The 15,159-nt window shown below is 52.3% G+C and overlaps 1 protein-coding gene across 1 annotated transcript in view; it reads right to left on the bottom strand.

The window, feature by feature from the left end:
* Window positions 1-4,920, bottom strand: part of PLCH1 (phospholipase C eta 1) — a 46,637-nt gene extending 41,717 nt beyond the window's left edge. The window contains exon 1 of the mRNA XM_063167456.1: window positions 4,600-4,920. Coding sequence (XP_063023526.1) covers window positions 4,600-4,678 — 79 coding nt within the window. The 5' untranslated portion in view covers window positions 4,679-4,920. The remainder of the gene's footprint in view (window positions 1-4,599) is intronic.
* Between the last annotated feature and the right edge of the window lie 10,239 nt (window positions 4,921-15,159).

Genomic DNA, 15,159 nt, shown 5'->3' with positions numbered 1-15,159 from the left:
GTCACCTGTCAGGCTCAGACCCACTCACACCTCCCAGGGAATTCCCTTCCCAAGGTGAAACACAACCTGCTCCATCCCTGCTTCCCTCCAGCCAGAGGGTCCACACCAAACACCACAAGTTTTGGAGGGGGTTAATTCCCACAGATGGCCACAAGCACAAACGAATTCCAAATATCTTATGGAAAAAAAATAAAAAATATCAGATGCAGTGAAAAAATAGGAATTACCCAGATGCAGTTTTGGCTGGGGAAGTACTTGCCTTGCTGACTGGGAGGCACTGGGAGCCACAGGAAGGGCCGCTCTGTACACTTTGGGTTTTTTCCCTTTGTATTTCTAGCCCCGACCATCGAGCAGCAAAGTTAAATGGATGTTTGCTCTGACAGCACAGCCATTCCTACATTGTTACTGCCAGCAAACAAACAAAACATGATGCACAGTTACAGCTTAAAACCCCTGCAAAAATAAAAGAAAAATAAATCTCTCCTTCCAAGCCTAGAGGGATGCTGTACTTTGTATTTCGGAACTGCTCGCAAGAGGAAGGAAATGAAAGTGAGTTCATCAAATCCTCAAGGCTATTCCAAACATTCTAATTGCCTGTCTTCTCTGTTCTGCAGAAACTGCTAAAACAGCTCACCCCAGCCCCTGTCTCTGGTCTGTTATTCTCTGTGTGCACACACACTGCTGTATCTCACTGCTGCTGCTGCTGAAGAAAACTGACATTTTTGCTTCTGGGCAGATAAGACTCCCCAGAGTACAAGGCACAGCAGCAACCTCCACTTCTGCAACCAAAAATTTCAGACATAAACAGATAAGAATTTTAATATCCTGCAAATGCAGCCATTAGCAGCTTTTCTTAATAAAATTATAAAATGATGAGAGAGCCTTAGGCGATGTGGATGCACCCAGTACTTCATTACACACATGAATCTCAGTCATTATTTAAAGACAACCCCCCAGAGCCCGTGGAAAGCCCCACAGCTGTGTACCAATACTGCTTGTGTAACAGCGTGCAAGTGTCCCAAAGCACCCTTAAAGCCAGCAGAGAGCAGCCTGATCCATGGCCAGCAGCACCTCCTGAATGGAATGGGAGCTCTGCTGATGTTCACTGGACACAGGGATTGAATGGGACCACAGTTAGTTTGCCAGCCTCATTTCCCAATAGTCAACACATTCCCTGCTAATCACATTTACAGCCTCAGAGCAAGAGCACAAATACAATGCTGTAACAATCTTCCCAAAACCTGTCAATCTCTCACTCAAAATACCTTAGCTTTTCCTGGGCCTGTTTCATACACTTGTGGGCAATTTTCAACTTGCTCTGGTGCCAACTTCCCCCATCAGCTCCAATAAGCCTTTTCCTCTCTGAGCTTTCCTTTTGCAATGCACTCAGAGCCAGCAGTCACATCCCCTCTAAATCTTTGATTTCCAAACTAAACAAGCCTGACTCATCTCACCTTCCCTTCTGTACCTTCTCCCTGTTCCTGAGCTCCCCCTGCTCAAACTCTGCTGCCCAGAACTGCATTGGGCTGGGCCTTGTGGCACCAACACCTTCATCTTACCGAGTGCTCAAAATTTCATCCTCCTTCAGCTCATCACAGAACCAGAGTGCTTTGGCTTGGAAGGGACCCTAAACTCACCTTGTTCCACCCCTGCATGGGCAGGGGCACCTTCCACTGCCCCAGGGGGCTCCAAGCCCCTCCAGCCTTGAACACTTCCAGGGATGTGACATCCCACACTAATGGGATTCTGCAGGGGCACTGCACTGCAACAGGGCTGCAGGCTCAGCCAGCTGCTTCTGCTGCAAGCTGAGCCTTTTTTCCTTTTGGTTTTACTGGGAAGGTTTGGTTTTGTTTGGGGTTTCGTTGGTGGTCTTTTGGGTTTTTGGTTTTCTACATTAAACAATTAAACCACTCCCAATAGAGCTTCAGCATTTTTATTAATGCAGTCCATGAGTTCTTGCCTTTGAACTCCTCAGCAGGAGGTGAACAAATGGAACCCCATCTGCTCAGGTGCTTAAACTAATGCAGCTGCTACAAGGGTGTGAGGAAAACACCAGAGATGAGCACAGCCAGTGCATCTCTTGTGCACCTCTGCAGACACTTCCAGTTCTCCTGAAGATCCTCCTGTGGTTGTTGAGAACACCAACTGGCCCTGTGGGGTGTTTTTACCTGGGCTGCCCCAAGGTGCTGCAGTTCCTGCAGCTCACAGGTTCAGCTCCAGACAATCACTCCAGACAGCCCTGGTGCCACTGGCTGCCCCACTGCTCCCAGGGAGGGTGCACTTGGTTAATGTGAGCAGCCTGAATTACCAGCACAGCCCTGGAGGAGCCCAGCCTCTCTGGAGCTCCAGAAAAACACACTAATTCCTGGGACATGCACACATCCTTACCCATGCTGTCACCTCTGTCACTGTCCAGGGGGAATTCAGCCCTCCATACACTCACAGGGAAAGGAACTGTCCTGCAGCGTCTTGCTTAGGTTAAAGGAGACAAATGGGAAGCCCTGATGGATTCTGTGAGGGAAAAATAGTTAATCTTTTCTGATCATCAATCAAAGACAGATAAATTAGGCCATGAAATCTTTCTGGTCTAGGATTCCTGCTAATTATGCCCTGGGCTGCAGATGATTATCACTTTGCAGACTCATCCCTCAATAGCTGTTCATGGATTGCTGGACTCTGTGTGATGGATCATTATCCAGCCTGTGCACCATTAGCAGGATAAAGGTGAGCTGCTGCTCTGAGCTGAAACACACCTCAGGCCTCAGGGCATGGACCAGGCTCCTCTTTCACTGATCTGGAGTGGCAGAGCTGCAAATCCACACCCCTGTGCCTGCTCCAGTCCCACACTGGTGCAGGGAGCAGGGATTAATAGGCATCCACCAAAACACTGCCACAGTGCCCAGGGGCACCGGGGTGAGCACGTCCCTTCCACAAGGTCAGAGGGAGCTCTGAAGGAACACGATCCCACCAAAACCAGTGGGACCACACGAGTGGCCTGATAAATGCCAGGAACAAATTCATTTCATTGGAGAAGCAGAGTGGTTCTGCCTGGAGATGACAGCACTCTCCCTCTAACACAAGTCCCAAGTGCAGCACACACATGAATTAATGTGACAACACCACTGTCAGACTTACTTACAGAAAGTTATTAACATTCTTCTGGTGTCCCAAATAGGACTAGAAGTGCTCGTGGGCAAGGAAAAAACAGTACAGGGAAAAATGGGGCTCTCTCTGAGAGCCGGCTTTCATTAGGAAGATTCACAGACTGACAAATGATTCATTCTCTCACTAAGCCATTAACTTCATCAATGGTGACATAACCACAGTGACAAAAATGCAGATACAGTTTGTTTTACAGTGGGCTGCAAACCTCTCCAGTCCTGACAAACACACTGAAAATGGAGCTGTATGCTCTCTAGGGAAAAAAAATCACCTTTGCTTTGAATGAGACGAGCCTTTCTATCTTTAATTCAAAGCCATTCCATGCCTCTGTTATTAATAGTGCCATAAATCTGCCCCAGTGATGGGGTTTAATTACTGACCTCAAAGGGAATACAGAATACAAGGTGTGGGGGATCGGTGGCACCGGGGGTCAGTCAGACCTCGCCGCGGGGGATATCGGTGGGACCCAGTGGAATCGGTCGGATCCAGCCCCGGAGGGGTCGGGGCGACGGGGGGGGACGGTCCGAAGCTGGCAGATCCATCCGGGCAGCCCCGAGGGGGATCGGGGGACTCAGCCCCGGCCACACCAGAGGAGACCGGTGGTACCGGGGGAATTGGTCGGGCCCAGCCCCGGCAGGCCCGGGGGAGACCGATCGGGCTTGGTACTGGGGGAAGTCGGTCAGATTGGGAGGGATCGGTCGGACATGGTACCAGGGTAAATCGCTTGGATTGGGGACATGGGTCGCATCGGTGGAGATCGATCAGAGCCGGTATGGGGGACATCGGCCAGGCCCGGTACTGGGGACATCAGTCGGACCGGGGGACATCGATGGGAGCCGGTAGCCCCGGACATCGGTCGGGCCGAGGCACATCGATCGGAGCCAGTACCGGGGCCATCGGTCAGAGCCGGTACCGGGGGGATCGGTCGGGCCGGGGGCCATCGGCCGGAGCCGGTACCGGGGGGATCGTTCGGAGCCGGTACCGGGGCCATCGTTCAGAGCCGGTACCGGAGGGATCGGTCGGGCCGGGGCACATCGGTCAGAGCCGGTACCGGGGCCATCGTTCGGAGCCGGTACCGGGGCCATCGATCGGAGCCGGTACCGGGGCCATCGTTCGGAGCCGGTACCGGGGCCATCGTTCGGAGCCGGTACCGGGGCCATCGATCGGAGCCGGTACCGGGGCCATCGATCGGAGCCGGTACCGGGGGCGGCGGTCCCGGAGCGCCCCCTGGCGGCGCCGCCGCAGCCCCGCCGTTCCCCGGTCGCTGCCGGGGGTCCCGCACGCTCCGAGCGCCCCCCGAGCGGAGCGGGCACGGCCGGGGCTCGGCCCCGCTCTGCCCGGAGCGGCGTCCCCAGGAGATACCCCGGGCATGCAGAATGTCGGGCACCGCCGGCTGCAGGAAACACCGACCGCCGAACGCAGAGTGACCGAACTCACCGTGGAACACGCCGTTGTCCGCTAGGAAGTGCCGGCAGTACTGCAGGCTGCTCTTCTTATCCAGACTCCAGTAACTCATCGTGAGGCAGCTCCCCGCTCACCATCAAAGGCTCTGACCCTGCAAGGGAAACGGCAATGGGTGACTGGGGCTTAATTTACAAACAATGTCCCCAACTCCTGCTGCCGCTGTAGTTATTTGAGCCCTTCATGCAAAACGTTCCGTCGGCTTCACACAAAGACGACAACAAAGGAAGTTCTTCACTCTCCAAACGTGTCCATCCCCACGGACACATCACCTGGATGGAGGCAGAGCTGTGCTGCACTGGTGCCACCAGCCAGCAGCTCCCAGGGTGCTGCAGGGAGCAATGGGCACCTCTGCCACCACCCCCAGCCAGCCCAGGCCACTGTGGGGCCTGCAGACACGATCAATTTAATCCATTCAGTGATGCTGTCCCATATTTAACAGGCTACAGACACATCCCACACCACAGGACTATAAATCCTCCCCAAGTGAAGGTTACAGTAATTAAAGAGGTGACTCGGAGGTAATCACCCCCTGACTTTGAGAGCAGAGCAGAGTTATGAGGACACAGGGCCCTGTGCCCTTGCCCTTGGCTGACATTGGCCTGAGGCACTCTGAAAGCGCCCATGGACGGGCAGCTTGAGCCTGGGGAGGAGCACTTACATCAGCCACCCAAAATTAACACTGACGGCTGCAGGCAGACACACCAGCATTTCATACTTCTTTGAAGCCATGGAATTCCTAATCTCCTGTCCTGACACCAAATCCTTTCACTGGATCCTCCTTCTCCCTCTGCTATTTTATGAAGTTCAGGTTCTGGTTTCAGCAATCCAGACACCCCTTCCTGTTACAAGCCCACTTAGGTCTCCCATTTTATCTCCCTCCCACCTTCACTCTGGTCAACCCAGCTGCTTGCTCGCCCACACTTGGCACAAACAACCCCAACTGTCTTTATCCGAGCAATTCTAGCAGGATGTGAGGACACTGCCACCCAAATCTCCTCACTAAACCACTGCCAGGGGGCCTTAGTAACAAAGCCACCCCCAAATGCAGCACCACAGCACATGAAGGGACACAGATCCATTTCATTCAAAACAACAAGGACAACAAATAACCTGAAATCCCAGCCAACAGGACTCCTCTGATCCTTAATGACCAATTTAGCCACAGTCCATTCCTGGGGTGCAGCCAGCTAACAAGGGAACAGAAGGACCTGGAGAACATTTCCCCTGTCCCCGTGCAGGCTCAGTGTCAATGCTGATGCTGATTTGAGAGTGTTAGAGACCCACAGGGCAGTCCCAGTGTGACACCACGCAGGAACAGCAGGGATGGGATGGGCTGGGAGCTCTGCTGCAGGTGGGAGCCACAAACACCTGCGTGTGCTTTGCTCCATCCTAAAACGTCCCCAGGCTCCACCGAGGGTGTGTTTTGGGTATGGACTGCGTGTTTTTCACACTAAAGGCATGTTTTCCCAGCTTTGGAGCCCAAGCAGCAATACCCACTGCCCCTGCCAGGCTTCATCTTCCACAGTCCCTGCTCTTTCACCCTCGCCAGCCTCCAGCTTTCCTCATAGCCTGCACTAGGGCCACTCTGCTTTACGCAGTAAGGCACAAGCTGTTAGTTACCTTCAGAGCACAGGAATAACACCACAGTCCAGCCTACAGCCTGGCTTTTCCCTTTAGGCTACAGGAGTCCAAGAGGCATGGTGCTTTAATTAAGGAAACCATATCAAATATTCGCCCCCAAGAATTTGCACACAATAGCAGCAGATCTTATCTCCCACACAGATCTCGCGGGTATCTCAGGGAGATTTACAGGGAACTGTGGCTGTCCATACCGCCCTGCAGCGCCTCCGAAAGAGCCCCTGAGCCCCCTCCCCTCCCTCTCACGGCCGCTGACACAATCCCCCTTTGTTCTGGCACAAAGGGTTCTCCCACACCACGGTGGCCCCGCGGAACAAAGGTTCTCCCGGGCACATCGGGGATGAAGGCAGGCTCCCCAAGGGGTTGCATCAGCTGACACAAACATCCCACAAGAAAACCTTCCCAAGAAACACCAGCAGTTCTTTGGATAGTGCTCAAAGTTATTTGCTTTACAAGGCTCCAGGAGCGCCCAGCCAAGATCATGCCTTACCCTACGGTACAAAAAAACAGCAAACAAAATCCCAACCAACCCCACACTTGGGCCAAATACCATCGTTTCAAAGGAACACACACTTAAAAACTTAACTGTATACAAATTTGCATCATTTCAATACAGGAGAAAAAGAACATTCTGTCTATGCCACTGACTAAAATGCAGGCTGTCCCTGTATCACTTATTTTATACATGTAGAACAAATTATTAGAGTAAAAAGTGTCCATAAGTACATAATTAGTTTAATTAGGACTGCAACAGCAAAACTATTTTGGCAAAAAGTTACCAAAATCCTGACGAGATATAAATCTGAGTTCAAAACCAGCTTGATAAAGCAGCCAATTCAGAGAGAGTTGAAAACACTCCTCACTTTTCCACTCTGCAGGTTTCTCAGCTTGGGGTATCATTTTCACAATAAACAAATTGCTGCAGGTTCAGCCCTGAGCCTGCCACATTCATTCCAAAAGGTAAAACAGTTGGTGCTTCACCACCTGAGAGCAGAGATGCTAGTGCAGCGTGTCAGGAATCCACCTACTTGTATCTGGATAAAGTGTATTAATCTGGAAGCTGAGCAAGGTGTCCATTATGTGCTGTGCAGAAACACAGCACCTTGAGAGAGCTGCATCTGCTATTTCAGCTGATTCATTTCCATTAAACCTGTCGGCTGCCTTATTTTTGTGCTTTGAGCACTGTGTTCCATGAGAGACACTTTTCCAGAGAGCTTTGATTAGTTGTACAGAGCTGTACTTTACAAGAGTTATTAATGGAAGGATACTTCCATTAATAACTTGAGCAGTAACAGTTAACTGGTATTGCTTGTTATTAATAGAAGTAAGCAAATATTGCTCAAAGATTTTGTCCCTGTAGACCAAACCACAGCTCCAGCACCAGGGATCATTCCTGAGGGCAGGGCAGAGCTGCAGGACACTGGCAGGACACTGGCACTTCCCTCAGACCAAACCACAGCTCCACTTTCAGAGCTCAGATCTACCCAGTGAACACACATGGGAAGTATGACTTATAAAAAAATGATTCCTTTCCTTAGCCCCAAATGGTGTATAAAGTTCATGTTCCTGGTAATTAAAGGAAAGTCCAGAAAACACTGAATATTAAGCGGGCTACTGAGTTTGGAAGCTTGTGCCCATTAATGACAAATTTTAGCATGAAAAATAGTTCAGAGATACTGGGCTCTCCAATTGACATAAAGGAAAAGTATAACAAAATAGTAATCCTAATTTTAAAAAGGTAAGAAATGAGAAGAGCAATTCAGAGTCACACAAAGGCCACCCCAAGTGTGTGGTGGAAATGATGCTGTGATGGAAACGATGCTGTGGTGGCCCAGCTATGGCCAGAGCCCTCTGATGAGCTTTAGAGATCTCAGTGTGGGAGGGAGCACAGACCATCTGGCTGGCACTGAGCAGCAGGAATAGAGTCCAGAGAGAAAGGCTGGGCTTTGGTGTGGCAGCTGGGATGGTGGTGGGGGCACGCAGCATCTCTGACGACACCATCTCGTGTGGGCAGCCACCTCCCAGCCGCTGCAAACAGAAAATAAACACCAAAGGACAAATGCCACTTTGAACTTCCCCTGCAGAATCCTGAAGTGGTATTGAAAACCCAAGCAATTCAGCTTCACTACAAACCTTCAGTGGTATTAGAAGGGAGGAAGGGTGTTTTATCTTCAGTGTGAGAATAAGCAAGTGATTCACTTGCTCTCCTCAGGAGCAGAGCGAGGGCTGCCCACAGGGGATCACTGGGTTTTCCCTACAGTTTCTTAGCTCAATGAAGAAATGTTCCCCATCAAGCTGTACATCATTTCCCAAGGTGCCATCAGCCTCAGCCCTGGGCAAGCACACAGACACTTCTCCAGGACACGCCCCAGAGCTCAGCCCCTTGTTACACTGGGATTAGGAATAGCAGCACTGACCAGAGGGAGAGGCTGCTTGCACTTCTGTTCACACCACAACCCGCACCCAGGGAACTCCATCCCTCACCAGCTTCCTTTCCCTGGACCTTATTGAAATACACTGCAGGCTCCCTCCTGGTTAATCAGTAGCCACCAACAGGAACTTCCCAGTCCATGTTTTTACTTTCTAACCAAAGTGACAACTCTGGTAGAACAGCTCTCAAACTTCAGAGACCAGTTCTGCACAACAGGGGCTGGGTTTTTTGAAACAGTACCCACAAAGGAAAGAAATTCTTGGATGAAAAGCTTAGCCACAGTTAGACCTAAAAAGCACAAATCTGAAGAGATTATAAAAGCCTAATATGACAATATTCCATGGGGCATCCACCCATCTGCAGTCTTGGGCTTCTTATTCCACTAAGCCACCAACAGTCACCCAAATATTGCTAAGCATTTAAGCTGGTCTAAATTCATGCAGATTTAGATTTAATTGTCACACAAGCCAGGCTCCAAGGGTTCCACACATCATCTGTGCAAATCTCCACTTCAATCAGAATCAAATATCATCATTCACTCAAAATAACTTGCATAAACATTGCTAAAGTTACACATATGGGAGTCAGGCAGAATAGGCAAGGCACACAAGATGGAAGTTCCATACTGCTGACTCAAAAAGACATTTTTTCCAACAAATTGATGTAATTTTCATACTTACAAAATAAAGTTTTACCTACCTATTGTATTAATTATGTCATTAATGTATGGCTACTTTTAAGAGTTAAAGCATCTTGTATGAAAGAAAAGGCTTAAAAATATCCTTAGTGTTACAATCCCTTTTGACCAGCAAATATTTAACCATAAACATTACCAGCATGGAAAAAATATCAACAATGCTTGGCAATAGAAAATAAAACCATCCAGTATGGGATCCTTTTCTTATTTCTCTAGGAACTGGTCTGGAGGAACGAAAGCAGAGATTTTAGCTTGGTTTATTATTCTGACAGACAGTTCCCTAATCAAATGTGCCAAGAGGCCAGAACAGCTGTGCTGGCACCACGCTGGCAGCAAAGGTGTCTGAAGGGGCAAGCCAGAGCAGGAGCACAGGAACACGTCCTGTGGGTTTCCCTGGGAGCCACTGCACACTCAGAATTCCATTGTGACCAAGGGGAAAGGTCTCAAAGGAGTTTGGGATGCACATACTGCACTTGCATGCTCTTAGGTAGATAAGACTTACTGAAAATGCAGATTTTTAGAAACTTTTACTGGGGTTAATCTGGTATTCTGGCTATTCCCGCAGCAGAGCGGTAAACAGATCTTGCACGGCGCTCACCAGATGAGGACAGAGGCTCAGGCCAGCCCTGACTGCCCCAGTTTGGGTCCTGCTAGAGGACAAACCCCCAGGATCTGCTGTTCAGGGGCACGAGGAGCGGGCTGGGCTCCCTGCACAGCACCAGAGCAGGGTCCGGCACACAATTCCCCAGCACCCAGCCCTGCAGGCAGGCAGGACACGGGGCTGAGCCCCCCGTGCAAAGGCTCCTCTACCTGTGCCAGCCCCTGCGGCTCCTGGCTGCTCGTTCCCATGCAGCTTTTGTTCCCAGCCGTTCCCCCACTCCTCCTGGGAGCCCTGAAAAGCGTGTGTCAGCACTCCTTGCCGCCCAGGAAGGCATTAGAAAGGATTTGAGCCCACTCCCCATGGCAACGGGCCCTGAAAGGGAATTAGCATTTACTCCCCATTCCTCGAGAAGCCTCGATGGAATTTGTTTTTCTCCTCTTTGAGGAATTATGTGCAGGAGGGCCTCTGAGGTTCAGCAGGCACAGCTTCAGCTGGCACCTGCCTTGCACACCCTGCTCAGGGTAACACTCACCCACCAGACACGGGATGGGTAAATATCAGTGAGAGTTTTCCATGTTTGCCTTGCACAGACCTCCAGTGCTCTGCACACCTTTCTGCCAGCTCTGTACACCCATTCACCAATCCAAATCAGGTTTGGGTTCACTGCACAGAGAGTTTCAAACTGCAAATGAATGCCAGAGTGTTTCTGCAAATTCCTAGAAAATCTGAAGTGTACAACTCACAATGTGATAAACTGTGGAGATAAGGACATCTGGAAAGGACTGTGCCAACACAGCCACGTCCAAGGCATGGACATGGATAACCTGCACCTTGTGTCCCTGGCCAGTCACCAGTGTGTGTGTGGTTCCCCAAGAGTGGGCATTTCTCACCATAAGATCCTCTGTGCTGAACATCAATTAACACAGTTGGCAATTGCTAACATTTTTCCCTTTTTTTTTCACCTGTGGGTGGAAGAACAGCCCAGCAAAGAAGGAGAAGCTCATGGGGCTCAGCACTGCCTGGTGTGACCCACGCCATCCCAGCCACACTCTGGGTCACACTCGGTGTGCAGAGGAACAGGAACTCCGTGTCAGTCCCAATAAATCACATCTGTAACAGAGCACACACCACTCTGCACCACTGCCTGCCTGCACTTGAAGTTTCTTGCAAGCAGCCTTGAGTTACTTCAGCCTGAAGAGACTCACATGGGCACCTCCTGCCAAGACCTGTAACACACACACCAAACACCCCTGGAGTGGTTTTACATCCTGCAGTGGTTAACTCAGCTTCCACCAGGGCACGTGGCACCCTCAGCACCCTGTGCCCTGCTTCTTCTAGCCCTGCAACAGGCATCTGCTCCAAACTCTGCCCCTTCCCTGCACTTCACTGGCCCTGGGGAACCTTTGTGAGCACCCACCTGCAGTGTCAGATACCTCCTCGCATTGAGCATCCCCCAGCCTGCCTTGCCACCCCTCAGATCTGTGCTCCACAGCACTGTCAGCCCCCCAGGTACACCTGGACAGTCCTTCTGCAGGGTCAGATGGGCAGCAAAAGGCTCCAGAGTCAGGGGAGCAGAGGGCAGGCTCAGATCTCTGCAGTAACAACAGTGCCCACCGCGAGCGTGGAGACGGGCACGAGAAAGCCACCTTTGTCACAGAAAACAGTTCCAGCTTCCTAAAATAAACAAGAAGGAAGGAAGGAAGGAGTACACGAGAACACACAGCTAGCTCCCTGCTGCCCGTTAGACCAGTCTGGCACCAGCCGGGCTCCACCAGAATCACCTTCTGCTCCTGGGCTGGGAAACAAAACCAGATTTGTCCCTGGCACAGCCCAGAGCCACGGGTTCAAACCAGTGAATCCACTGCCCAGGGAGCCGCTGGCGGCTGGCCAGTGCCCCCGACACCTCCCAGTGCAACAGCCACGGCTGCTCGGAGCAGGCTCTGCAGGAAAAGGCCACCACAGTGCTCGTGCAGCACCCTCACTGCCACAGAGCTGAACTCATCTTGTGCAGCACCCTCACTGCCACAGAGCCCAGCACACCCACTGCAACCAGGGTCACACTCGGGCTCCTGAGTTCCTGAAGGGCTCCCAGAGCAATCAGGCATCACAGTCTCACCTCCTCTGAAGGCACACGCAGAAAATGCTGTCCTGCTGCAGGCAGTACAGCGGGTCTCCAGCAGCAGACCTGGAAATAGACATTTGCTTTCCAAATTTGGAGAGTTTGTTTTTGTTTTGCCTTTTTTTTTTTTTTTTTTTTTTTTTTTTAACATTCAGGCTTGTTTGAAGTTATTAAAGAGGCCAGAGCAAACAAACAAAACGAATCTGCACACCACCACACTACCCCACGTGGCTGTGCCCTGACTGTGCCACCAGCGTTATCAATTTAAATTGAATTGGATCTTGGGTGACACCTTAGAAAAAAATGCAGCCTATTCAGATTTCATTAAAGGAAAACTGTTCCGTTTATAGAAAGATTATTTTATAGACCCAACAGAAACACACAGCTTAAAGCCTTTCCCAGAAATAAGGGGAAGCCAAATCTTGAACAGAGGACTAATTTTTGTTCTACATTTTGATGCTCATTAAACTGTTTTAGTGTCGCGGGTATTTCTTGACAGTGTTTTAAATTACAGATCAGCTCATGCAAAGCTGGGAGCTGTTAATAGCGGGTGACCTCTCCTTTGCTTTTACGGAGTGAAAATTTTATTCTCCTTCTCAAATACCGGTGATTTTGATCAAAGTCATGGCGGGACACCCGCCTCAACGGCTGAAAGGACAGCAGCATTAAATCAATTCCCTAGGCAACCTCCCAAGCCGAGCCCCTTTTGTTAAAATAATGAGCTGTGCGCCACTTGATCCCAACCCACCAGCTGATCCCCGTTTTTATAGACAATAGGTAGCACAGAACCAGAAAGCACCCGTGAATGGATCATTTCCCACAAATCGTGCATCTTCAGCTGATAAAACTCAACATTTCTTTCTGTAACAGCCTCCGGGCATTTTTAAATATAGGAAAAGAGCATCCTTCAGGGTTAAGAACAGATTTTACAAAAGTAACACTCTCAAACTTATTGCAGGGAGCTGATGCTTAAAGAACCAGGAAGACTTTTTAGCAGCATGCATGCGCTCTGCTGCCTCTCACCTCCCAAAAAGCCTGGGTTTTCTTTCCATATCGCACATTATCTTAACTCAGGTGCCTCACTGAAGGGTTAAACCATGCCTCTCTTTTCAGTACGGTTATCTGCAATTATTCTTTCACATTTCAGAGCAAACACCTTAACTTTTCTTTCATTTCCTAAGTTTTGCAACATGAGGGCCAGAAGTCCCAAGGCCAAGTAAAGCAGGAGGGCCCCCTGAAAACAGGCAAACATTGTGTTTTATAACTCAGGAGTTAAAGCACACTCTAAACAAAGAGCCTATGACTGGTCCATCAGATAAGGCTTATATCTTTCTCCCTGGAATTTAATAACACTTCTTCTAAAACACTTTCTGGCCAGCTGGAGTTGGAGTTCCCAGAATTGCACAGAGTGGCTGAATCGCAACAAAACGCGCACAGAGTTTAATTTGTACTTCATTTTAAAAAAATGGTTTATGGAGTAGGCAATTAGAAATAAGGTATTTTCAGGGAGGACTCAATCCAGCAAGAGGTTCGATTACAAGCACCGTCCCAGCCCCATCCAGGTGGGGACAGGCGCTCCCACTGCTATCCTGCGCTGCTCGGGGGGGTCGGGATTTTCCACCAAGCCTCGCTGCACACGGGCAGGGCTGGGCTGGGCTGGGGAGATCCGAGCGGCTGCGGCTCGCTCCGGTCTCCGTGCCCGCGGCCCAGGGGCTGCCCCGGCACGGCCGCGGGGCAGCGCCGCCCGGCACACGGCGAGCGGGGCCGAGAGCGGCTGGAGCTCAGCCCGGCCATCTCCCCGTGCCCAGCAGCACAAACACGGCCGAGGCGGGACCGGCCCCCGGGAAAGCCACGGAGCGGCTTCGGGCACGCAGAGCCGTCTGTGAGTGAAACGGGCTGAGAAGAAACTGCAGCTCGCAAACCCCCACCCCAGCCCCGGCCGCGAACACAGGGAGAAACCAGCACCAACCGCATGGGAAAGCCCAGCGGAGGCTCGCAGGGACACAGTCCCGTCCCGCCAGGAGCGCCCGCGGGGCCGCGCACGGGCACGGGGGTCCCGTCCGCCCTCGCTCACTCACCGCGGCCGCCGGGGTGGGCTCGGTCCGGTCCGGTCCGGTCCGGTTCGGTGCTGTGCTGTGCCTCGCCGCCCCGGCCGCACGCACAGCCCCAGCCCGGTGCGGGTGCTCAACCTGCTCCGTTCAAACCCCAGCGCTGCCGCCCGCCCCGCCCGGCCCGGCCCGGCGCGGCCCGCCCCCGCCGCGGGCCCTGCCGAAACCCGGAGCGGCCCTCGAGCGGAGCGGAGCGTCCCGTCCGCCCGGGAGCGGCTGCGGCGGCCCGAGCCGAGATCCAGCCCCGGTGTTGCCGCGGCCCCGAGCCCGTTCAACCTGCTCCATTGTGTGTGCGCTGCGAGCGGCGGGGCAGCGGCGCCCGCTCCCCATCGGGACTGAGCCCCCCGAGCCGCTCCCCTCAGCACCCCCGGGACTGAGCCCCCGGTCCGCTCCCATCCTCACCACCGGGACTGAGTCCCCGGTCCGCTCCCCTCAGCACCACCGGGACTGAGCCCCCCGGTCCGCTCCCCTCAGCACAATCAGGACTGAGCCCCCCGGTCCGCTCCCGTAGCGCTGCCCCCCGCCCGCCGGCAGAGTCTCCTCCCGCGGGACTCACCGAGCTCCCCGTGGGGAGCGGTGCCGGTGGGACGCGATGGGAACGCAGCGAGAAGCGGCCCCTCGGGGCGGCCCCTCGCCCAGCGGGTGCCATGGAGACCCCCGGCCCTCCCACCCCACCCTGCCATGGCAGGGACGCCTTCCTCAGTCCCAGGCTGCTCCAAAGCATGTCCAACCTTGCCTCAGATACTTCCAGGGATGGGTCAGCCGCAGCTTCTCTGGGCACCCTGTGTAAGGGCTTCACCACCCTCTGAGTAAAACAATTCTTAAATCCGATCTAAACCGATCTCCCTTCGTTCAAAGCCCTTCCCCGTTGTCCTATGACAACAGCCCTGCTCGGAAGTTTGTTCCCAAAGGAAGCAAAGAGCAGCCCGGTGCCCGCGC

The sequence above is a fragment of the Melospiza melodia genome, chromosome 12 (assembly GCF_035770615.1).
Source record: "Melospiza melodia melodia isolate bMelMel2 chromosome 12, bMelMel2.pri, whole genome shotgun sequence".
Taxonomy (NCBI): domain Eukaryota; kingdom Metazoa; phylum Chordata; class Aves; order Passeriformes; family Passerellidae; genus Melospiza; species Melospiza melodia.
The sequence above is the reverse complement of the archived record's forward strand: the minus strand, read 5'-3'. Positions and strand labels throughout refer to the sequence as shown.